We start from the raw sequence: 25,511 nt of genomic DNA, 5'->3' as shown, positions 1-25,511 counted from the left end.
AGGAAAACAGCACTGCATTATGTAGGGGGAAGCCAAATCTGATGCACATATATAGGTAACACGTGGGGTGAAGAGAAGGGGGAAGTGTTTGAGGAAGAGGAATTGAGTCTTTAGAAATGCGGAGGCAGACGCTTGCAGAGTTGGTTGGCTGTTGTGCAGGGTGTGCTGAGGAGAGCTGTCAAAGAGAGGTTGTATGCTTCTAACTCACCTCAGGTTTTGTTGTGGAGTTTTCATGTGATCATTGTTTAACCTGTTATTATTGATAGGATTGTGGGAAATGTCTATAGTTAGCTGGTGTTAAAGACAGTTAAAACTTATGTCAAATCAAGGCCACACCCAGAAATGAAGCTATCACCCTCATAGATTATAGGGAACGTTTTGTTTTTTACCCCATGTTCAGGATGATACCCAATCAGGTTCCAATCAGAAGAGATCTTAGGGGTGTTTTGGGTGGCTCAGTCGCTTGAGCATCTAACTTTGGCTCAGGTCATGATCCTGAGGTTCATGGATTTGAGGGCCACATCAGGCTCTCTGCTGTCAGCATGGAGTCTGCTTCGAATCCTTTGTCGCCCCCTTTCTCTGTCCTTTCCCTGCCTGAATACACACACTCTCTCTCAGAAATAAATAAAACATTTAGAAGAGGTCTTAGACATTCAGTAAAGGGAGTCCATTCTAGTTGAATATCAACCCTGGCCTTCCTTCATGACTGAGTTTTCCCATTACATTTCTCATTACAAAATTCATGTTTGTGGTAGCAAGCTTAGGTAATTCAGAAAAACCCAAAAGGGACAGAAATCCTCACCCTATCTGCTTGCTAAGACTTTTACCAGCACCTCTCACTTTAGGTGTGTGGGGCTGCCCTGTCTTTCCCAGATTTCACTTCTGTTTGGCTTTTCCATCTCTCTTGCAGAAAGTCTAATGGGAAGTTTGGTCACTGGCTGTGCCAGAGTGCCCTTCTCACAGCTTTGTACCCCAAGGATTCCCTTCCAGTTCACGTGGTCTGGGGAAAGGCTCTGATACCTGCCTTGGGTCACGTGCAAGTCCTGGTGGCCAGGGAGGCTGGGTCTCTAACCAGAAGGAGTGCATGGCCAAAAGCCATGGCTCTTCTGGATTGGCAGTCCAAGTATTCTCCCATAGTACTTTGTAAATTTTGACCAAAAGGAAAAATGGTTGCTCATCACAATCACATAGATGTGTAATCTTTAAGGGCCGGCATTGTTTACAGGTAGAATGTGTTATATGGGAGTTCTGCTTTATGTTTGTCTTATTTTAGAGGTAGTTTATATAATAACAGTGTATGCTTTTTTTTTTTTTTTTTTTTTTTTTTCTGTTTTAAGGGATCTTTGTAAAGAAAGTAAGCTTGTGTAGTAGTACATGCATTGGTTAATAGGGGGCCTGGGTTTGTTTCTCAGTTGGCTTCTAACAACATTTCTGACCTTGGGCAAGTGGTCATTGGGTTTTCATTTACTGGCCTAGAGAAGGAGAGATTTAGACCCTGTGGTCTATGAGGTCACATCTAACATCAAATTCCAATGCTATGGCTTGATTTTATCACTTTGTATTATTTAGAGGGTTTGGAGCTGTGTCATAGATTTTTTGCAACATTGTCATTGCTATGATTTATTTGGTGTCTTTGGCCAGGATATAACCCTTCGATTTTAATGTAGTTCCCATGGGAAGATATGATTGGCTTTATGTTATGGTTTCTAGGAATGTGTTGTGAAATTAAAGCAGGGACTGTCTCTGTGTTAGAAACTTCACTGGATGGCTCTTCTTTCTAAGATGATGCTACTTGGATAGTGACACATACTTGATGATGCTAAGTGTGCTAAAACAACACACTGTCCAAGTATTTGACAGATGTCCTTTTCCTGTCCATGTGTTATTTTTTTTTTTCCTGCATTAGTGGGCCACATTGCATGTATTTCTTTTTATTTTCATTGTTTTGGTACCATATTTTTATAATTTGAGAGGCTTTGATTTTTGGTCCTGTGTATTTTAGAGTGTTAGCCATACCATTAACGTGTGCAGCTGCTTTTCCCCATGGTCTGTTCTGAATTTCCTTGGCCTGCTGGGAGACATCGCCTGCTTGCCTGTGACACACATTCACTCACTGAGTTTATCACATCTCTGTGAAATGGAGAGCAGTGTGGATATGTGTGGAGTTTTAGAACTGCGAGTGAAATATTGTAGCCTCAGCTTACTTCCCAGAGTTTGGCAGTAGATAATATAAAATAGGTTACAGCTTGCCTCTTCAAAGACTGTGTTATTTAGTTGTGAAAATGGAAATTTATTGATAGGGAGAATCTAGTATATGAAAACAGAACCGAGAGTGAGGCTGTATTTGAGCTCCTAGCAATTGGCATTGGTAGATTTGTGTGGGTTGAAAACATAAGTTTTAAATTTAGTGTATCCTTTTCCAGTGACTGGAGAAAAGCTATGTAGCATGTTTTAAAATATTGAAAAAAAAGTAACTTGTTTTATTTTTTATTTTTAATTAAAAAAATTTTTTTACTGTTTATTTATTTTTGAGAGGTAGAACACGAGCAGGAGAGGGGCAGAGAGAGAGGGAGACACAGAATCCGAAGCACAAAGCCTGATGCGGGACTCGAACTCACAAACTGTGAGATCATAACCTGAGCCAAAGTCGGACACTTAGCCGACCGAGCCACCCAGGAGCCCTAAAAAGGACTAGTTTTAAAATAAGAGTGTCCATCTAGTCTGGTTGCAGTAATGCAGATAAACCATTCACTTATGGAAATTTAGGGGGAAACCTCTAGGTTTGAAAACAACGATACCGTTAAAAACAAGGTGAGAACCAGTGTCAGCTTAAAAGCAGGTAGAGGAGGAGAAGACTTATTTTAGAACTTAAGGAGGAAATAACTGTCATTTCCGTTTTCTCTTCTGTTCTTCTTACCGTCTTATTAGTGGTCTTGTTTCTTGTAGGTTTGCTTCCTGGACTTGTCTCATAAAATGCTCATATTAATGTTGCTATATCTCAAGCAGAGCAGTTAACAATGTATGCTTCAGACTTAGAGTTTCCAAGACTAAGGGAAATAGCATAGTGGAAGAGGGATTTGGTTGGGGTTGGAGGAACTGGCCCCTCCGTCAGAGCGTGGCTTAGAGTGTGGCCTAGAGAGAGGGTAGACTTTGAAGCTCAAGAGAAAGGTCAGCCATAGTCCCTTATCTGATGCTATATGTGTGCTAGACCACAGCAGGCTTTGGATTTTTGCTGTCTTTCTGTAGGGCAGTTTTGCATTTGGTCTGGTCTGGGAGGATTGTGTCCTCTGGAAGTAGGATTCTGTGAGGTGAGGAAGAGCCTTCCATTGCTTTTACCCCACTGTCCAGAGGGCTCCAGAGACCATTCATCAGTCATCTGTTTAATCTTTGGTGATTTGCAGGGTAGTTTGTAATTAATTTTATCTTGGTGCTTATGAGAGATGACAGTCTAGCGTCTAGCGCCTGTGAATGTTGTTGACTTTTCATCTAGAGAAGGTGGAAATGTTCTGTTCCATATAAAGTTGGTTATATTTGCAGTAGTAAAAGAAATGATTAATTACCTTGAATTTTCTATTTAAGGAAATTGCATAGACAGCATGCTTCTCAAATGTGGGGGATGGGATGGAATCCTTTTACAAAAGAAATAGAAGTAAAGTTTCCACCTAAAACAGATTAGCAAGCTTTTGTGGGTGTGCCCCTTCCACCTTCAGCATGACTTGAAGAGAAACTTACTCTATGTATATGTTTCCACTTCTTGAAAGTGAATATGTACAGTAAGAAATGTATGTGGACTCCTTATTTAGAAAAAGATGCTGCTTCTTTGGAAGACAGTAGCCCAAAAGATGTGAAGCGCCGATTAAAAGAGAAAACTGAATCCCTCAGGAGGAAAAAAATCTCAATGTAAGCACAAATATGATACCAAGTTAAATCTAGGAGGAAAAGTAGTTTACTCACAGGAGAAAATAAATTAAGAAATTAAAGGTAACTGTATATCTTCTATCATACTGTAGTGTGCTCTCAGGCTTGACTCCTGTGTTAGGAGTGATTTTGTTTGCTTTAAAGATCTCCCTTCACTCCTCACCCTGGCCAGGTAACTGTGGGAGATTTTCTGCACTTGACATATGCACATGTTTTGAAGTCACACAGTGTATTGTATTAAGTAAGATCTGATTGCAAAAATGGACTCTGTGGGCTGTTACACAAGATGTTACCATATGTTCATTTCAGGAGACCTCACACATGCTTTAAGAAAAGAACGAACATTATTTTTTCAAATCTGAGAAGTTTATAGTTAATATTGGTATCAAATATTTTAGTTGTAGCATCTAAATTCTTTCTGTCTCCACTATTCTTTTCTTAGGTCTCTGCTGCTCCTCTGAGAATACCAACTCCTTGTGGTCAAGGGCTTTTATCCATTCATAGCACCTCATGCTGTGTTGGACATATGGTTTAGAAAATACTGTGTGGGGTCCCTGAGTGGCTCAGTTGGTTAAGCATCAGACTCTTGATTTCAGCTCTGGTCTTAACCTTGTGGTCCTTGAGTTCTAGCTCAGTGTTGTGCTGTCAGTGCAGAGCCTGCTTGGGATTCTCTGTCACCCTCTCTCTCTGCCCTTCCCCTGCTCGCACGCTCGTGCTCTCTCTCTTTCTCTCCCAGAAATAAATCAACATTCAAAAAAAAAGGAAAAAAGAAAATACCATGTAAAAAAAATGCTGGTCGAATCTGGGCAGATCTCAATAATGTCATTATTAGAATTTTCCTGGTGAGGGTGGTGTTAGTATGTTTTTTGTTAATACTATCTATTTAGTTCAAGTGGCATTGATTTGGTGAATGACAGGATTTGGTGGGGGGGGCAAAGATCCAGTTTATTGGATGATAAAAATCAGGACCCTGTAAAAGATACTGTCTTATGAGTGGGGTCAAAGAAGAAGAAATTCAAAAGGTATTGGGATACAGTATTGGGATCTGAATTAGCAGTTGTCTCCACAGGAAGGGGACATGGAGAGAAGAAAGGCCAGAAGTGCTGTAGATAAAGGAGACATGTGAGTGTTAAGGACTGCTTGAATAAGTGACTGTTGGGAGAGTTGAGGTCCTCTGTTCAGGGTAAGGCAGGCATGCTGGACTTCACTCTGGTGACCGCTGTTCGGTGCAGTAGCATCAGAAGCATATCAACTCAGGAAAGTTCGACCTCTGGAGTATCACAAAACGTGAGTGACTTGTCCCTTGATTTGACTTAGTGGATATGTGGCATTGGACCAACAGTGGTGGCAGAGGTAGCTCTCAGGTCCTGCCATCACAGTTGACAGGATGTTCCTGACTCAGTAGTTCCAGGATTGCTTCCCAAAGTGCCCCACCTTCCCAGTGTGACAAAGATTCCAGTACCCTAGGTGGGCCGGTTCCCTGTTGTCCTGGGAGTCCTTTCTGGAGGTCTAGAACAGAGACTGCCTCCTTGAACCTTTCAGCAATCCCAGAAGCATCTAATTCTCTATAGTAAAATCCCTTTCAACTTAAAATAGCTAGTTTGTTTCCTGCAACCTGATTCTCCCTGAAACCAGAGAATTTTATAGGAGAATGAATGAGCTGCATTGGAAACAGAAGTATCTGGAAGAATCCCAGAATGAGCAGCAGAAAGATGAATAAATGGAACTGTGATTCCCAAATACACATGCTACTTCTTTCCTAATGGGTGCAAGGAGAGTGCAGCTGCGTGGGGAGCTGTTCTCACAATGCAGATTTCCAGGCACTATCCCCAGAGATTCTGAATCAGCAGGAAGTGGTGGAGCCCTAAAATCCATATTTTACAAAAACTCCTGTTACCTCTGAGGGTGGGTAAATTGGATACCAGTGGACTCATTTCTTTCTTGACTGTAGGAGATGTGCTCATGATGATCCTTTTTAAAAGAGAGGAAACGTTTAGGAGTTACACATTTTTAAAGAACCCACTGCAGGGGATTAACCTTTTCTTGAATTTAATGGGACTAATTCTGTAACTACTGCCAGAATGCGTAGTATTTCTAGAGTGGAGTGTACAGGATTCCCTTTGTTATTACTAGAGGAAAGAAATGCATTTCTGAAGTGTTACTGAATATTGGGTTATAAATTGAATTGTTTCTAATGAGAGTTAAAAATTTAGCTGAATACTTTATGTACAGTATTTTATTGTATAATTATGGCATTTTACAGTATAATTCCCCCATTTCATTGTATGAAATACTGTTGGTATATTTTCTTATCTCTTTTATAGTTAAAGGAAAACCACAATGGAAGCTATTTCAAATACGGAAATGCCTCCTTAGAAGAGAGGTCAAGGGATTATTTGGAGAACTGGCAAATTCAGAATAATTCAGTAGTATTGGAGTTTATTGAGCTCTGGAGGCCAGGTGGTTTAAGGATCAGGGCTCACATGTCCGTGAAGATTAATATGGGGATGGGGATAGCAGGGGGAGAGAACATGCCTTGGTGTAAATACTTGTTCTGCTCTTACTTGATTTCTTCACCCCCTGCAACCCCTTCCTGCCTCCCCCCTCCCCCCGCAGAAAAAAGAAAAGAAAACACACCCGTCCTGATTTCTGCCCTTTCTCATTCATCTTTCTTGCTGGCTTTTTGAAGGTACATGCTAACAGATGAAGAAGGAAGTCACCATTGTTCTGTGGTCTAATAGTGCCTACTTGATTGAAATTGATTAGCCCTAGATGATTGGAGTCCTTGTAGCAACAGGGGTTATATGTCAAATGGGCCTCCACTGACAGGCAAGGCTGTTTTTCCTCTGCAGCTGCCAGGCTGCTTGAAATTAGGCAGAATGATTTTGCACTTGGATAATGGGCAAGAATTAACTGCAGCTCCCCAAGTGCTGCATGATGATGGGAAATGTGGATGGCGCTAATCAGATGCATCTGCATATGGCATTTTCATTATGTATAAGAGGCATCTGTGTGCACAGAAAGGAAATGAGCTTGTAGGGCTTGTATGGTTACATGTTTGAGAAGATGCGTCGGCAGAAATGGCCTCCTCTTTCCTTTGCTATACTGAATCTTGACAGAATGATTGAATTAGGAGGCTGGCACTGTGTAGTTGCTGTTAGTTCTTTTTTTAAAAACACAGCTTTTTAAAGATAAAATTCATGTACCGTACCATTCACCCATTTAAAGGACACAATTCACCGTTTTTTACTTTATCTGCAAGGTTGTGCAGCCATCACCACAATCTAATTTTAGAACATTTCTGTCCCTCTTAACAGAAACTATTGGTTCTTTTTTTTTTTTTTTTTAAGAAAATGTAGTATGCACTTTTTAAGAGACACTTTTCTGCCTTTATTTGGAGGGGATGCAGATTATCTTAGGCCTTCTGTAGAATCATCCTATTTCTCAGAAAGCATGTGTTTTCATAAACAGTCATAAAATATATTTTAATGTTCCAAAGGTTACTTGCTTTTCTGACTTTTGGACCCAGCCTCATAAATTATATTTGAGTTACTGAGTTCATCTCACTACTAGTTGGGGCCTTTTCAGCCTCAAGTGACAGACTCCAATTATTTGGTTAAGCATTAAAAGGAATTTGTTAACTCTTTTTTTTTAATTTTTATTAAAAATTTTTTTTAAAATATTTATTTTTGAGAGGGGAATGGCGAGGGGCAGAGAGAGAGGGAGACACAGAATCTAAGGCAGGCTCCAGGCTGTGAGCACAGAGCCCCACTCAGGGTTCAAACTCACGAACCGTGAGATTATGACCTAAGCTGAAGTCCGACACTTAATTGACTGAGCCACCCAGGTTCCCCAGGAATTTGTTAACTCTTATAATCTGGAAGAAGGAATGTTGTTGGCTTCAAGGGGTAAGTGAATTTGGGGATTCTCCCTTCATCTCTCAGGTCTTTTATCCCCACGGTTGGCCACGTTTGCCCCCATTATAGCTGGAGGACTAGTGTGAGGCTGGGGTACACATCGGCTCCCCACTGGTGCTAAACCAGGGTTGTAGCTGAGGTGGCAGAAGGGAGGCCGAGAGTTTGGTGCCAGGGTTCACCTCAGTTTGCCATGCTTTTTGTGTAGCTGGTGTTTATAAATACTGTAGGTTTTGATTTCTTCATTCTGGGATTACCAACCTACTCATTCAAGCAGTGGAACCAAAACAGCCATCCCAGGAATGTTGTAATAACTAGTGATGCTGATTCAGATGGTTTATCAGAGATGTGAAACAGGCCCTCACCCCAGATGCTTCCTTCTGAAAGATTCTCCCCAGCCAAGGGTTAACAAAGTGCGTCTCTAGCTTGATCTCTTCCATGTTGTTCAGTGCCTGATCCAATGCCTTATTTTTCTCAATAGTTCAATATCCTCCTTGTTTTTTTAACTTCTTAGTTATCTTGATGTTTTCTTAACAATTATAGCATCTGTAATTTAGTAATTCACTCTAATCTGTATACCTTTGATGTGATTTTTTTTTTTAAGGTGAATAAAAAATACAACTTACCTGACACTGGTTTTTAAGACTGTTCTATACTTTCTTTCTTTCAGAATTAGATTTGGTAAAGGTTTAAATTGAAATTTAGGGAACTTTTTTTTTTAATGATCCTGTGGTTCTGCTGTGTTATGGTAGGCTGACTTTATACTGGATAATTAAAAAGATAATCTGAGGCCTGAATTGTGATTTTATGAATCCATGGCATCAATTGAAAAGTTTTTCTTTAACTTAACAAATCCTATTCAGCAACTGTGCTGTAAATGCTTGGGACACGTTGGCATGCAAGACAAACCAAAATTCCTGTCCTGGAAAACGTGCCGTCAGTTGGGGTATGGGAATGACACGGCAAACCTAAATACAATAAACAACTAGAATGAATGGATGTTTGGGGCACCTGGTGGCTCAGTTGGTTAAGTGTCCGACTCTTGATTTCAGCTCAGGTCATGATCTCATGCTTCGTGGGTTTGAGCCCCACGTGGGGCTCTGTGCTGTCAGCACAAGGCCTGCTTGGGATTCTCCCTTTCTCCTTCTCTCTCTGCCCCTCCCCTGCTTGCATGCACGCTCACTCTCAAAATAAGTAAGTAAACATTAGAAAAAGCTAATGGATGTTTGAAGACAATACATGGTATGGAGGAAATTAAAAACTGGGGACAGGGAAAAAAAAAGATGAGGATGGTGGGTGGGGTGGGGGCTGTCATTAGGATGCGGAGGCTTATTAGAAGGGAGAGATTTTACTCAGATCTGGGGGAAGGGAGTTTGCCCTGAGGCTGTCTGAAAGAACAGCCAGTACAGAGGCCTTTAAGGTGGGAACTAATGCCAAGTGTTCACCGAGCAGACTGAGAGTCCCAGGAGGGGAGGGAACTGAAGGCAGTGAGGTCACCCCGAGGAGCGTGGTGCAGAGTTCTTGCGAGACCTTTGAAATGGGCAGTCATTGCAGGGTTTTGAGCAGAGCACAGTGACGGGATCTGGATTAGATGTAGAAAGGCAGGTGTCCAGCTTGGACTGCAGGGAGAGCAGTTGAGGCCATTAGAGTCAGTAACCAAGATATGTGGGAGATGAGAGTCCTGGGGCCATCAGAGTGGTGGTAAAGGTGGTGGGATTCTGGATTCACTTTGAAAGCAGAGCTCACAAGATTTCCAGCAGATTGATTTGGGGTGTAAGGTGGAGAACAGTCCAGGATGATTCCAAGATTATTGGCTTGAACACCTGAGCTAGATGGCTATGGATAGAGTTGGGATAAGGTCAAGGGTTTTGCTTTAGACTTTTTTTTTTTCTTAATGTCTTGTAGACATCCAGTTGACCTGTGGGTGGGCAGCCAGAGGGCTGCGCGGGAGGCCTTAAGTTTGAAGTGATGCTGGAGCCTGAGATTGTACCAGATCAGCAAGTGAGGGTGTATGGCAGGGAGAGCGAAGCCTGGAGCCTGCGGGTCTGTGTCTTAAAGACACGGTGGAGGAAGAAGAGCCCACGGAGACTGAAAAGTTGCCAGTGAGTTAGGCATTGAAACTTTTGTTAGCTTTTTAAATAGCTTATAAATGTGGAAATGTGTTCTTTGAATTGATAAAAAGAAATGATCACAAGTAATATTTAAAAGGAATGTGACTTCCTATTGCTCTTGAGTTTTCTGAAAGCACATAACTGAAAATTTTTAATATTCTCATAGACATTGAGCCACTTAGCAATTTTGGAAAATCAGGAGAAAGAGATGTTACCGACATCCCACCCATCCTAACATTGCTGTTAATATTTTGGTAATTGCCTTTTCATGTTCCTCTGTGTATTTTTTACTTGTACTCATGCAGCACGTGACTGTTTTGTTTCCTTTTATTTACTTGTTGGCGGCATTTTTTTTTTTCATGGCGCTATAATCTTCGAAGCACACTTTTTTTACATCTTTTTTTAAGTGTTTATTGCTGAGAGAGAGAGAGCGCGTGGGAGCCAGCGCGCAAGTTGGGGAGGGGCAGAGAGAGAGGGAGACACAGAATCCGAAGCAGACTCCAGGCTCCCAGCTGTCCACACAGAGCTTGAACTCATGAGCCACGAGATCACGACCTGAGCCAAAGTTGGACGCCTAGCAGACTGGGCCACCCAGGTGCCCTGAAACACAATTTTTACTGGGGGGGGGGGGGGGAGGGGGCTCCACTTCTTCTGGAGTTGGCGTTCCTCCACAAAGGGATTGGGTGGTTGCCACCAGCTGGTCTTTACTTCCCTCTCCCTTCTCCGCTGGGCCCCGGAATCTGCGCTGGATTCATCCTGTGCTTTGTCTAGGGATGGAGAACGCTAGAAGGAGAGATGGAGATGTTTGAGGAGAGCTGGGCCACGACCAAGGCTGAGACGGGCTGCCAGGCTGGGGCAGGTCTGACCGGTGGGAGGGTAGTGAGCCTGCAGAGCCAGACAAAGGGAGGGAAAGTCTGTGAAGAGGGGCCTCTCTCCTGGGCTGGGGTGACCTAGGCCGGGCCCTCTTTCTTCTGTGACATCTTCAGCAATAACACTTCAGTGCCTCAGGGGTTTGAAAGCAAAATTACAATTTAAAAGGAAAACCCTTCATGCACTATTTGCATATGAGTGGCGCCTGTATAATTAAGAACAATTAAATTCCCTGGGCTGAATTGAAAGGGAGGCTCCAGCTACTTCGCTGCTGTTCCAGTGGAGTGCAGCCTGGAACTGTCAGCTCCCTTGAATTAAGTTGGAGGCATTCTGCCCGCCTGCCTGCCTCCCCCCAATAAATTAAATTTTAAAACGGACACTCTTAGCCTGGTCCTGATTTGTTTCTCTGGAGTCTATAGACATCAGAAGATCAGTCTTGGCTATTTTGCTTCTCTGCTGACCTTAGAACTGACACTCCTCTACTCCCTGGGCAAACACTCGGCTGGGTTCTTTGCAAGCTCTTTGCATACAGATTTCATTTACTCCTCACAGAGGACCTGTGGTGTTACCTTAATTTTATAGTAGAGACTGAGATTCTGGTCACAAGAACAGTATGTAGTCTCTTCACTCATCTTTCTCTTGTGGGTTGGTTTCTGATTGGGATCCGGTAACCCGTAGGCCCTGGGAATGAAGCAAACTCCTTTCACTGCTAAAACCTTTTTTGGACTCTTCTGCCAAGACGGAGTAGGAAACAGGATACCGTCTTCCCTGTTCTTCCTTTTCTGGTTTTGCTGGAGCTCTGCATTGTGTCACCCTGTTGAAGGACCTTGAGTAGAGCAGGAAGGTGCTTGCTTTCCTTTGTAGGGTTCCTGTCATCCCCCCCAGGGGAAGGAGGCAGTGCAGGTCAGTAAGTAAGTGTGTTTCGAGCAGTCTTTGAAAACCTGAATAATTTTAATTCCTTGCCTTCACCGCAATGTAAGTGGTGTTGTGCTCCTATTGGCAAGGCCCCTTCTTGGACTTATTCCTAGGAGGTCAGGAACACCTGTGTGTCCCTTCTAGCACCTCTTATTTGTCTGGTGTGGTCACATTGGCATGGAATACCTTCCTACCCTGGGTTCGCTGACGTGTCTCACAGAGGTCCTCTCAGGTCCCTGCGTGGAATTGTCCCTTTGTGTGTGGTTAGGAGGCAGAACCATAGGTTCTCAACTAGAAGGTAGTTTATGTGTGCTCGGTCCTAAAAGCGGTTCATCTACAAGCATTTCTCAGTTTACACCAGCTTGTGATCAAAGCCACCAAAGGCTACTACCACAGTCAGTGGCTTTTCTCAGTGAAAGGCAGCCAGGAGCCATCCTTTCTTAGAATTTTCTTTGTTTTGCCGGCACAGTTGGGTTACATTTATTGCTTAACCATGTAGCCTCCTGATTTTGGGGGAGGCTCTGGTTCTGGACCAAAAGGAAGGCTGATGCCCCTGGAACCTGTGTCCCCCAGGGCCAGCAGAGGTTGGAAGGATGGGGAGGTTACACGGCATTCGTTCTGTTGAGCAGTGGCCCCAGCAGCTTGTGGTGTTAGAAAAGGGTGAGAAGTTGAGGTGCCTGAGTGGCTCAGTTGGTTAAGTGTCCGACTTTGGCTCAGGTTACGATCTCGTGGTTCGTGAGTTCGAGCCCTGCGTCTGGCTCTGTGCTGGCAACTCAGAGCCTGGAGCCTGCTTTGGATTCTCTGTCTCCCTCTCTCTCTGCCCCTCCCACTTATGCCCTCTCTCTCTCAAAAATAAATAAACATTAAAAAATGTAAAAAAAAAAAAAAAAAAAAAGAAAAGGGTGAGAAGCTGTTTCAGTTAGAATTAAGTTTTCAGGTAACAGTTATAATGGTTTAAAGTGGTTTACAATGGTTACAATATCACTGGTTTAAAACAAGATCACGTGTTCCCTTTCCTGTGAGAGTCTGGGCATACACAGCCCCTGCCTCCAGAAGGTCTTTAGGGAGCCCTGCTCCCCGCAGATCACCACATTGCCTTCCCTGAGGTACTGGGTCTAGTATTCAGGATGCAAGTTGGACTTTTGTGTTCACGGCAGCAGATGGGAGGAAGGAGGGCCAGAGGGTTCCTGGAAGCTGCTGCACGGTGCTTACCTCCTGTTTGCCACTTGGTCCCATTGCCACCCCCAGCTGCAAGGGAGCCCTGGAAACGTGCCTGGCAAAAAATTCTATGAAAGAGAGAGAGAAGGGATGTTAAGAGCAGGAGAACAATTCCTGTCACACAGGGATTTCCCTGGGAAAGAAACCATGAAACCTTTACCATTATTTCTCAAGGGAAGATGGTTTTTGACATAACACATTTTAAAGTTACCACCCCCAAGCTCCCTATCCTTAGGGGGGAAAAAAATAACCCGGCCCCTCTGATTTATATTAAGGAGTAATTGTCTTTCTGGGAACATTCTAGTTTAGTTTCTCTGTTGTCAGTATGACTTGGGTTTCACATGAGAAAAATCCGCTTTTAAGCCATTGTGAGTGTGGGATTATATCTTACAAGAAGTGAGCTTGGCAGTAGGAAGTTATGCTCTGTGGGCAAGTGTGTGGTGTATGCTAGTGTGTTTAGTGGACAGCTGGACAGTCCACTTAAAAGAGCTGCTTCTACATGAAAGAAATATTCAGAGGGAGTGTTCTTTTTTTTCCCCTTTCCTTTTCTTTTCTTTAGTTTTCTCTTTCTTTCTTTCTTCCTTCTTTCTTTTTTCTTTCTTTCTTTCTTTTCTTTCTTTCTCCTTTCTTTCTTCTTTCTTTCTTTTCTTTCTTCTTTCTCCTTTCTTTCTTCTTTCTTTTTTCTTTCTTTCTTCTTCCTTCCTTCCTTCCTTCCTTCTTTCTTTCTTTTTTCTTTCTTTCTTCTTTCTTCCTTCCTTCCTTCCTTCCTTCCTTCCTTCCTTCCTTCCTTCCTTCCTTTCTAAGAAGACTTGACCTTATTGAACAATGACACGTGGCCCAGGTATTCTGAGAAACAGGAATGCCTGGACACACAAGTTACTATTGTGCAAAACTGACAATTGCCGCGCCCTTCCCAGTAGCTGACACTGCAGGCCCTTCACTCGCTCCGGCCAAGAAAGCTGCGAGGCTGACTGTTCAAGGAACAGTGTAGACATTTTTCATTAGATTTTTCCAACAGTATTGCTAAGTCTTTGTAATTGCCTGAAGATTATTTTGATAATATTGTTGACATCGAAATTAAAAAAAAAACAAAAAACAAAAAACTCAGGGGCGCCTGGGTGGCTCAGTTAGTTGAGTGTCTGACTTTGGCTCAGGTCATGATCTCATGGTTCGTGAGTTTGAGCCCCGCTTTGGACTCTGTGCTCACAGCCCAGAGCCTGGAGCCTGCTTGGGATTCTGTGTCTCCCTCTCTCTCTCTGTCCCTGCCCTGCTCTGTCTCTCTCTCTCTGTCTCAAAAATAAATAAATGTTAAAAAGTAAATAAATAAAAAACAAAATCAGTTCATAGTGTTTGAATTAAAATGTTGTCCTGGGATTTGAAGTTACATAGGGTTATTCTTTCATTTAGAGTTTCAACCAAGAAACTCCAAGAAGTTACCTTATATATGTCGGTTTTTACCTTACGTGCCTTTCTGTAGTCTGTGTGTCGTCATTTGCGTTTCTCCCCTTGTCTGGAATCCCTCCTCCACTTTTACCTGAAGGTGGCATATCCAGCCTTACAAGCCCTACTCCATGCCACCTCATCCAGAACACTTTTCCTAACCTGCTTCACACTGTTTTTTCCCTCTTACGGACTCTGGTCCACCTCGTACTATATGCAGCACTGTAGGCACATGAAAGTTAGGCAGCCTCTTATTCATCTTTTGAGGTTTGGGTCACACTGCCTTGGCTGTTGTAATATCTTAATGCAGGGACACGGAAGAAGTTAATGGTCAGAGATACAGCATTGCTGCTTTTATAATGTGAATAAGTGTAGCTGTCCAGTTGCTTAAAAGGTTATAGATGAACTTTAAATAATAGTTAGTTCATGTCCAGAGAACTAATATCTAAAGTTATATGGACACTTTGAGAGCTCAGAGTTGGTTTTCTAAAAATAGCCACAGTATTGAATGAACTTGCATTGTCTCCCTGTGATTGAGAAGGAAAAGTCCTTCATCCCTAGTCTGCCTGGCAGTTCCCTTAGTGTTCGTGTGAATTTCTGCCTTTGCTTCCACTTCTGATGTGTAGCATCTGGCCAACTCTATTACTACTTGGAGATATCTACTACTGAATTACTTTTTCGTCCTAACTTGTCCTAGAGCTGAAAGGTAGTACAAAATACATTTTGTATTCTGCAGACTGAAAAATCACATTTAATTATCTTAACATGTAGTAGAATCTAGGAAAATATGTTAAATCTTTATTTTTTTAAATGTTTATTATTTATTTTGAGAGAGAGGAGGGGCGGGGGGAGAGAGAGAGAGAGAGAGAGAGAGAGAGAGAGAGAATGAGAATCCTGAGTAGGCTCCTCACTGTCAGCACAGAGCCCAATGCAGGGCTCAGACCCACGAACTTTGAGACTGTGACCTGAGCGGAGATCAAGAATTGGGAGCTTAACCGATTGAGCCACCAGGCACCCCAATATGTTAAATCTTTAAAACATAGATGAGAAGTCATACATTGCATAAAGGCATAAGTTGGAACAGGAGTTAGGAAACGTGGACTTAATTACCAGCCTTTTTCTTTTTATTTATGTATTTATTTCTCCTTTTCTTTTACAAGTTTTTGCAAATTCAACCACTTAACTAAAGGGGTTCTTTATGGCATATGGACTGTGGTATGATTAAATATGTAAATATAATAATATATTTTAAAATTCTTTGAAATGCAAAGGTAGTGCTCTTTTTGGGTTCCCAGACCCAATGCCAGTGTGTATGGGGGTTCCCACGTACAACACCAAGCAACTCTAGGACACCAGTAAGGTGTCCAAAAATTCAGCTCACTTCTAATACTACCTACTCAGAGATTGCACAGGTTAAAGGGTCAGCCCTAGAAGACCGCCCTCCCCACTGGATCCCCATGTCAGACACCAGTCTGTGCTCTGACAGCTACAGGTGGGTATTTCCAGTGACCTTCTCCTTAGGTTTGATTAATTTGCTAGGGCAGTTATCAGAACTCAAGGAAACACTTATGTTCACCAGTTGATTGAATGATATGGTACAGGATAAGAATCCAGAGCCAGATGAAGAGATACATAAGGCAGAGTCTGGGGAAAGGGCACTGAACTTCCATGCCTACTCCAGACGCGCCACTATTTCTGCATCTCTACATATTTACCAACCTGGAAGCCCTAGGAACCCAGTCCTTTGGGTTTTTGTGGAGGCTTCATTACACAGTAAGTATAGACTAAGTCATAGGCCATTGGCTGAATCAACCTCCAGCCCCGCCTTTCTCCCCTCCCTGAGGAGTTTGCGGGGGGGGGGGGGGGGGGGTGACCGAAAATTCCAAGTCTCTAATCACAAGGTTGGTTCCCCTGCAACCAGCACACCCACTGTGGTTGGGTTCCATAGTCCATTAACATGACAAAAGACACCTTTGTCCCCCTTAACACTTGGGAAATGCCAATGGTTTTGGGACCTGTCAGCCAGGAACTGTGGTCAAAGACCAAATATATATGAGGAATAAATACTGACAAATCAGAATATCGCAAGTGTTAGTGTCACTATAAGGAGGGGACAGATTTGAGTGGTGTCAATGTGCCAGGTCCCAGCAGAGTCCTCAGCATCCATTGCATGTGGAGTTAAGAAAAGTACAGGAGTCAGAATCTCAACAAGTCTCCTGGCTGGGCAGGTAGGCTGCCACTCACCAAGAGGAGAATACAGTAGACCCTGTATCCTCTGAGGATAAATTCTAAGAGCCCCAGTGGACGCCTGAAACTGTGGGTAGCACTGAAGCTCTGTCTATACAGTTGACCCTCAAACAACATGGGGCTAGGGGCACTTACTCCGTGTGCAGAAAGTCCACATATAACTTTTGACTCCCCAGAAATTGAACTACAAAGAGCCTATTGTTGACTGGAAGCCTTATTGATAACGTAAACCATCTGTTAACACATGTTGTATGTTGTATGTGTTATATACTGTATTCTTACCGTAAAGTAAGCTAGGGGAAAAAATGTTAAGAAAATAATAAGAGAGAGTTCATTTACAGTACTGTACCATATTTATTGAAAAAAAGTCTGTGTATAAGTGGGCCTGCACAGTTCAAACCTGTGTTGTTCAAAGGTCAACTGTGCTGTTCCCCCGCCCCCCCCCCCCCCATCATACATACCTCTGACAAAGTTTAATTTATAAACTAGGCACAAAGGCAGATTAACAACAACAATAATAAAATAGAACAATTATAACTGTATACTATAATAAAAGTTGTATGAATGTGATCTCTCTCAGAATACCTTACTGTACTGCTCTCACCCTTCTTGTGATGATGTGAGATGATAAAATACCTACCCTAATGAGATGAAGTGAAGTGACGTAGCATGAGGCTAGTAGTGACCTTCTGACTGTGTATCAGAAGAAGGATTATCTGCTTCTGGACCGTGGTCGATGGTGGGTAACTGAGACTACAGAAAACGAAGCTGTGGATAAGGGACTACTGTGCAGTGCTGTGATCCAATGGGAGTCTGAGCAAGATGTTGAACTCCACCATGGATTCCATTTGGATGTGCCTGTGGGCCGTCTGTGGGATGGTGTCTGGTACATTTGGAAACCCCAGTCAGGAGCTCAGCAGAGGGGTCCAGGCCACAGATACACAGTCTTGAGAAATGAATCAGTCAGACCACGGAAACCAGCTCTGGCTGATTTAAGCAGAAAAAAAAAAAAAAGGAATTTATTGAAAAGATGTTGGGCAGCTCTCAGAATCTCTAGGAAGACTTAAGAACCAGGCTGAGAAAAACAAAGAATGTAAGAGGGGACATAGCAGATAGAACCACAGCTAGAACTGTGCCATGGAAGCAGATGCCGAGGACACTGCCGTCCCTGACACTTAACCATGCTGCCTGACTGCCGTGGTTATTCCCAGAACGATTCTCCATTTTCTTTCCTTCCCTTCCTTGTGGCATCATCTCCTGATGCCCTGCCCGCTTCAGGCAGGTGAAACTGGCCAAGTCTGGGTCATATGCCAGCATTCTAGCTACAGGCAGGTCTAGAAGTATTAGTAATTGGCCCTTTCGGAATCCAGGAGAGGTGACAGTGGGAAGTCTGTGGTTGAAGTAAGGAAACATGGATGCTGGAGAAAGAAGTGACAGATGTCCCTAGAGGAAGTGTCACCCTGTTGGTGATAGCTAAAACTAGGGGGTAGGTGTGCCTGGCCAAAGTGAGACTTTAGGGAGGGCTGAGGAGACAGTAATGTGGGGGAGAAGGGCCTGACAGGGAGGTGAGAAGCAACAGCACAGAGGGCGGAGGAAAACTGGGCAAGATTTCCTAGAAACCAAGGAGGGGCACTTCAGGATAGTAGCCAGTGGGGAGATTGAGTAGCCTCAGCACTTGCCTTCCCAGCTTGCTCTCCCTGATGACCTCAGCAAGAGCATTTGCGGTAGAGTGAGGGAGCAGGACCCCAGAGACGTGGACGGGAGGCGGTGTAGCCAGGGGCTCATTCCCGTTCAGCCACCAGCAGTGGAGTGGGCTTTGGCTGGTTGTGGAAACCCTCAAAGTGTCTGTTTCTTTGGGTGTGGATGTGGGATACTAATAGTACCCACACAGGGTTCCTTGGATTACACAGGATAGCAAAGTGCTGGGCACGGCATCTGGTACACACATCTGGTAAGTGTTTAGTAAGTGTACTTGCTGTCGTTGCTACTTTGACCCACAGCTGAAGGGAAGGAGGGGACTTGAATCAGGTCGGAGTGACTGGAGTATGAGTATCTTCTATATGTAAGTGGAGGAGAAAGAGCAGGAGGGGATGCTGAGAATCCTGGAGAGGGCAGGATGGGTGAGGGCCTGAAACCAGCCCAGGTTCCATCCAGAAAGGGGCTTTCGGGCATTAATCTTTGAGAGAAGGAACACCTCATCCCTGGGTGGTATGAGCTGGGAGAACGTCTTTGCAACTTGAGGGATGGATTGGTGTGTAGGACTTTTGTCCTGGCCTTGGGAAGGCCTGGCCATCAACATGTAGGGCTGGTTTAAAACGCCAAATATCCCCTTATCAGTGAGGGTGCCTTTGACCACTGCTAGGATTGCTCCAAGGACTTTTCTCTTCTGCCAAATGATACCCCCCACCCCCTCACTCATTGGGGATTCATTAGGGAAAAATACTGGTTTCTGCCTCCATCCTTAAGTGATTATCTGTCAGTAGTTACTTTGCCAGGAAGAATGACAGTTCTAACTTCAGTAGATGTGCTTATGTCTATCATATCTGCCACGGTAAACTCTTAGAAATATTTTTTAAGTTAAAAGGAGGAGCCAAAAGCAACTTGTGGTACTAAGATTATGATGTAGAATTTCATAACCCATGTAGTTATAGAACTTACTTCATAAATCACATGGTTCGGGCCATTTCACCAAAGGCCTGCGCCTGGGTTCCCTTGGATCACTGGAGTGGTTAGGGCAGTGCCCATGCTAACCGTGCAGGCCTTGCTCTGGGGTGGCCGGTCTAACTGTGGGCAGGCTTCAGGAAGGGCTGCCTTAGGCTGGGGCTTCTTGTATCTGCGTAGGGCTTGATCCCAGTTTTGCCGTATGACGGAAAGTACTAAATCCCACCGCCCCCGCCCCCCCCCCCCCCAGGTGCCTGGGAATAGCAGCTGTGTCCTGAAAATACCTGGTGTGTGTGTGTGTGTGTGTGTGTGTGTGTGTGTGTGTGTGTGTGTGTGTGTGTTTTCTCAGAGTCCAAGGGGATTAACAGTGCACAAATCTCTACCTTTGTGGACTCTGTGGGTCTTTTACAGCAGTCCCAGCCCTAAGCTCTGGTGCGCACTCACATTCTCCTGACTCTAAGGAGAACAGCCCAGTAAGTAGCTCATTAGCGTAACATGTCTTTCCTTGAATACTTCAGAGTCTAGGCTATGGTATTATTTTGCTATGGTCTCCTTTGTTACCTTCCTTGAGGCAGAAGAGGGTCTGTGGACTGTGTGGGAAGCCAGTCCTCTTGTCCTTGTACTCATCCAGTGGCTAAAGCCTTGTCATGGCCATGCTCTGGAGGTATTAGAAGAGTTTGCATGTAAAAGACAGCCAGCTGGAGATGTTGGGGCTTTGAGAGGCAAATGGAAACCAGTGCATTTAGGAATGTGGAAAACCAGACAGTTCCATCTTCTCTGTAGGTGGCCACCATTGTTTCTCAAACCCTTGCTGGAAGGTGAAGTTATTTTTTACCTGTTCAGAAAGGACTATACCAGCCTCTGCAGGCCCTGTTCTGGAACTTTGCAGTGTCCTTCAGAGATTGGTCAAACCTTTAGGCTCCTTTAGGGGTAAGACCCAGTGCAGAGCCACGGTGCACGAGTCTTGTTTTCATGGCGTGTTGTGGTGAGCGTCTGGCTCGTGCACCATCCCAATGTCCTTGTCCTCCAGTAAGACTGTATTGCTGGCTGCCCTCCTGTCTGCTCCCTTCTGTCCTCACTGTTCAGGCTCACCTCCCTTGCCATATGCTTCACCAGTCAGAGACTCCGCCCCAACTTTCTAGTGTGTCTTCCTTACCTGAATGGTGTTTTCCAGATGCGGCCTGTGCTTTCCTTAGCCTTTGTGTCTTCCCTGCTGCTGTTCATTTTGCAAGTGGCCTCCTTTCAGTTTCCATTTGTGGTGACTGTTCCTTGAGGCCCCTGCCCCCTCCCACCCCCACCCTAAGCCTTTCCTGACTTTTTCAGAGCTTTCTGTCCCTCACTTTGAACTTTCTTGATCTATGAGTTTTGTTTGTTGGCATCTGAGCCTTGTCTGGCTTCCTGGATTGTAACCTTGAGGGGAGGGTCTTCCTAGAGCTGGTCACCTGCCCTGGCGCAGCTAGTCCTTACTGAATGGCCATGAGCCGTTGAGGCCTGGTCCACAGTCCTTGGGTCCTGTTGCTCCTTCCAGGGAGGTGGAGCATTGTGTTTGGAATGATGTATTTGGTTAGATAACATTTCTGAGTGGCTTAAACAGTTGGTTATAGTTAATTCATTCCCTACTGAAGTCACTGGACTGAAATTTTTTAATGGGTGTGTCTGATATCAGCAAATAGATATAATTTTCCTAGGAAGAAGGAGTCGAGGCATCTGAATGCCCTTCTAAGGATCCCGGAGCCATGCAGTCTGGTCCAGCTCCTTCAGTTTGTCGAAGAGAAAACAGAAGCCTGGTGTCACATGGGAGCTCATATCATATCTGGGACCTGAACCAAGCTCTTCTAAAATTTCCAGAGAAATTTTCTTTTCTCTTATACCAGCCACTTTTTTTAAAAAAACTGTTTCTTTGTTTTCTTCTTTCTTTTCTTTTCTTTTTTTTTTTTAATTTTTTTTAACATTTATTTATTTTTGAGACAGAGAGAGACAGAGCATGAACGGGGGAGGGTCAGAGAGAGAGGGAGACACAGAATCTGAAACAGGCTCCAGGCTCCGAGCCATCAGCACAGAGCCCGACACGGGGCCTGAACCCACGAACCGCGAGATCATGACCTGAGCCGAAGTCGGACACTCAACCAACTGAGCCACCCAGGCGCCCCCTGTTTCTTTGTTTTATATACAAAGAAAAAAGTTAGCTGAAGTTTCCAAAAAAGAGAAGATGATAAAAGAAAAAAAGTCAGGTAATCTTAGGTGATGATATTCTTTCCAAATAATATGTAGATTCCTCATCCACATGTCCTGCTGCTGAGTAAAGATTCAGCTCTTTGCGGCCGGTGGGTGTGTTTAGAAGGGCTAAGAGAGTGTCTGGGGTGGGGTCCATATAAACAAGAGCCCCCGCACCTCAGATTACTGTCACCTCTTGTTCTCCTCCTATGCCTCCCTCCTGTAATAGAAGAAAAATGGTTCCTCTTTTATCTTTCTCTTCTAATAAAGGGCTTTTCCTTATAATTACCTTCCTGGGTGGGGGGGAGGGTACACATTAGAAATATGTGGCATAATTTTCTAATTTGTTTTTACAAGATGTCTGAGTTTATTTTATGCCAGACAAAGGGAATTCCTAAGAGGGAAAGAGGCCAGGTGAATTGTGATGTAAAAGAAGCATCCTCAGTATTAAGGGCACACATGAGAAAAGGTTAATGCTGACTTTGAATGAAAGGAGCAAAGGGAAGGAATTTTGTCTCTTATTGCTGTAGCTCTTAAGGCTTAAGTTACTTTGATGTCATGGATTTGGAAGTGAAAACCTTGGTGTCTTTAAACACAGTATAATTTCTTAGCTACCACTGATATTTGAGAATACGTGTTGGTAGTTGACTAATTTTTGGCAGTTTGTTGCTTTTCCCCCCTAAAGTTTTTTTAAAAACTTGTGCCTTATGTATTTATTTATTTATTTATTTGTTTATTTATTTATTTATTTATTTATTTTTGAGGTGGAGGGGAGGGACAGAGAGGAAGAGAGAATCCCATGCAGGTGCCACACTCAGCCCGATGCAGGTGCCACACTCAGCCCAATGCAGGGCTTGATCCCACAACCCTGAGATCAGGACCTGAGCTGAAATAAGAGTCTTGACGCTTAACTGACTGAGCCACCCAGGCCCCCTTCCCCCTAAAGTCTTTAACAAATACTTGAGGACATGTGCATGTGTATGAATACTCTCCAGGGCAGTGTCTACATCTAAAATGGTTTTATCTACGAGTACTAACTTTTTAACCTTAGACAGTGATGTTAAATCCCCTTGTAACTTGCTCTCCTTTCCAAATTGTAAAGTCGAGTGAGCTGAAACTGACCAAAGAGAAAAATGAATCTGTTCTGTGACTTTTAGGAAGAAATATTGACATGGTTTTACTTCTCCATTATGAGATTGAAATAAAGTTTTCTTCGAAGTTAGAGACAGTCTGTCTGTTTCTAGTTTTATTGCTGTAGGTTGGACCTTTCATATCTGATTTTTGTTGGGTGTGTAAAACTTCCTGATTGTGGGATTTAAAAATCTCTGTTATGATATGAGATGGTGCAGGTTTATATTTCATCTGTTCTATTCAGAGGTAATTACTGCTCCCCATTTGGGACTTTTAAATCCCCAGGTCAGCTCTGACTCAGGCTTAATTGGCTTCTCCATCTGTTCTCATTACTTTTCTTGTTAGATGACAGTCTTCCTCTTAGTAACATGATCTAATATTTATTGCACTTAACTATGTGCCAGGCACGAAGCAAAGGCATTATTATCTCATTTTAACCTCAGGATAACTATATGGTAGATACTGTTGTCATCTTCATTTTAAGATAGTAAGGCTAAGACTTTTGAGAAGTTGAGTGGTTGACTCATTCAGGACTGGAGAGCAGTGGCTTTGGGCCTGGCATCCCAAGTTTGTCTGCACGCTAAAGCTCAAACCCTCACTCAACCGCTGGAGTGCCTTGGTTCCTTGGGTAGGTCTGGTGAACTTGGACAGGCCCCGACTCCATACCAGCTTCATATTTCTGGCCTCGACAGATCTGCATGGGAATTCTGGCTCTGACTCTTAATAGCTATGTGATCTCAAGTGAGCTACTTAAATCCTTAAAACCTTGCCTTCGTGCAGAAGTTGGGTGTGAAATCTGATGATAAATCCACTTTTGGTACGCAGGAAGAGACTATCATTAATTGTTTTACTTATTACTTATACAGTACCCTGACTCTTCTAAGATAATTTTTGGCATGTGAAGTTGCCTGTTTTCCTTTTCTTCTGGAATGCTAAAACCTGGCCAGCTCGATCTGGAGCGGGGTGGCTGTGGTACATTTGATGTTGGCACTTCTTTGCATCCATCACCTCCTGGGGCTCTTGAAAACATTTCTGGAGGCAACTGGGTGTGTTAGTGGTCTTTTTGTACATCATCATGGAGTTAGTCCTGTCCTAGGAGGCCAGTAAACAACATACCTCTTATCTGTTCAAGCTCAACGCAAGTAGAAAGGTGGGAATTGGGCAGGTGGAGACTGAGATGTCACTTTGATTTAGATAAGGACAGAAAAGTGGAGGGAGGAAGGAAAGATTGCAGCCAGGATCCTTCCTATGATATGAGGATTTTGGAAGGGGTTTTCTGGTTTCTGTATTGTTTGCACCTTCAAGAAAAATGGGAGATGGGCTTGCTGAAGGTCACAAAGCTTCTTTTTGCCAGCAGCTCTGAAATTCAGATGTCCACTCCTGGACCAATCTTGGGACCACGTTTGGTGCAGTGCTAGTTGGTGGGAGGAGACAGTGGAAAGATTGCATTTTAGAAAGCTTGCTGGAGTCTTTGAAAATAGCTACACTTGTTGCATTTAGGGGCTTCTCCAGTTCAATAGTTTTGGATTGCATGGCTTTTAAAATGTCACAAGCATTGATAGTTTTTTGGTGTATATAATATATCACACATAATACAAGTACATACACACATATTTTGTATTTTCTCTTTAAGTATGTTTATGTATATGTATATATATTTTTTTATGTTATTATGTTATACATACATTTTTATTTTACTCTGTTTTTTGGTATGTTAATTTGGTATGTGTCTTGATTCTAAAGAAAAATCATCATAACTGGTTAATAGCTGTTGAAGATGTGACCTGCCATGTGAGGTTTTATGTGATGATTGTTCTTAAAAATACGGACTTGGGGATGGTTTCAGCCTTCAGGGGCATCCCTGGCTCTCTCTGCTCCCATCCTTTCCCTGTTACAACTTTAGAGGCCAAATCTCCTTCCCTCTTCAACCCCTCATCCCCAGTCATCTTACATGTATGTCTTGATTTGGAGTTTATGAAAATAGTCGTATTATCTGAATTCATCCATAAATGAAACCTAAATTAAATGTATATTAAAAATTAACTGCTTCCTCATTTTTGTTGAATGCTTATAGAATCTGTACTTTTGATATGTTATACTAACCATAATCTAAAAGTATCTTAAATTTTTGCAAGTATAGAATTGTATTAGACTTCTAATAATTCAATTTTTACATTTAAGATCTAGTTCAGACTCATCAATAGGGGAGTAAAATTATATCTTGTGAGAGCCCTTGGCCTAAGTGTATACTCTTAACTCAGCATTCAAGTTTCAAAATGGCAACAAAAAATAATCTGTCTTGTCTTTTCTTTTTTAGCTTCTCAGACAAACTATTTAGTGGAAAGGGCTTACATTTTCAGCCATCAGTTCTAGATTTTGGAATTCAGTAAGTATCTTTTCTTTGTAATTTTTAATAACTTGTATTATTTGCATTGTTTGCTTTCAGGATATTTTATATATATGTATGTATATATCTATATGTATATATATATGTATGTATATATATGTATGTATATATATATATATATATATACTTAAAATATATTAATATATATAAAAAGTTGAATACATTTTAAGTATATTAATAATATAAGGGATGTTGATTCTGGGGCTTGTTAAAAGGAATATTTTTGTGAAAAGGAGAGTGTAAGATTGTTTTAGCTACTTCTTCAGTTATTAATAAATATACCTTATAATATTTTATAGTGATTAGAATTTGATAAGAAGTCAGTATTAACTCCTGGTTTTTCTATAGCAAATCAGGTTATTGTATAATGAAAACACTAAATATTGATGGTTTCTGAGTTCTTTTCTTTTCTTTTTTTTATTTGAAAGAGAGAGAGAGAGAGCATGCACAAGCGCAAATGGGAAG

General features: G+C 42.8%; 1 protein-coding gene across 3 annotated transcripts in view; it reads left to right on the top strand.

Moving 5' to 3' along the window:
- The window catches only part of TMEM131L (transmembrane 131 like), a 169,361-nt gene that overhangs the window by 54,987 nt on the left and 88,863 nt on the right, over positions 1–25,511 (top strand). For all 3 annotated transcript variants that reach the window (XM_042935265.1, XM_042935264.1, XM_042935267.1), the window contains exon 4: positions 24,957–25,025. In XM_042935265.1, the coding sequence (XP_042791199.1) occupies positions 24,957–25,025 (69 nt within the window). The remainder of the gene's footprint in view (positions 1–24,956; positions 25,026–25,511) is intronic.

The sequence above is a fragment of the Panthera leo genome, chromosome B1 (assembly GCF_018350215.1).
Source record: "Panthera leo isolate Ple1 chromosome B1, P.leo_Ple1_pat1.1, whole genome shotgun sequence".
Taxonomy (NCBI): Eukaryota; Metazoa; Chordata; class Mammalia; order Carnivora; family Felidae; genus Panthera; species Panthera leo.
The sequence above is the reverse complement of the archived record's forward strand: the minus strand, read 5'-3'. Positions and strand labels throughout refer to the sequence as shown.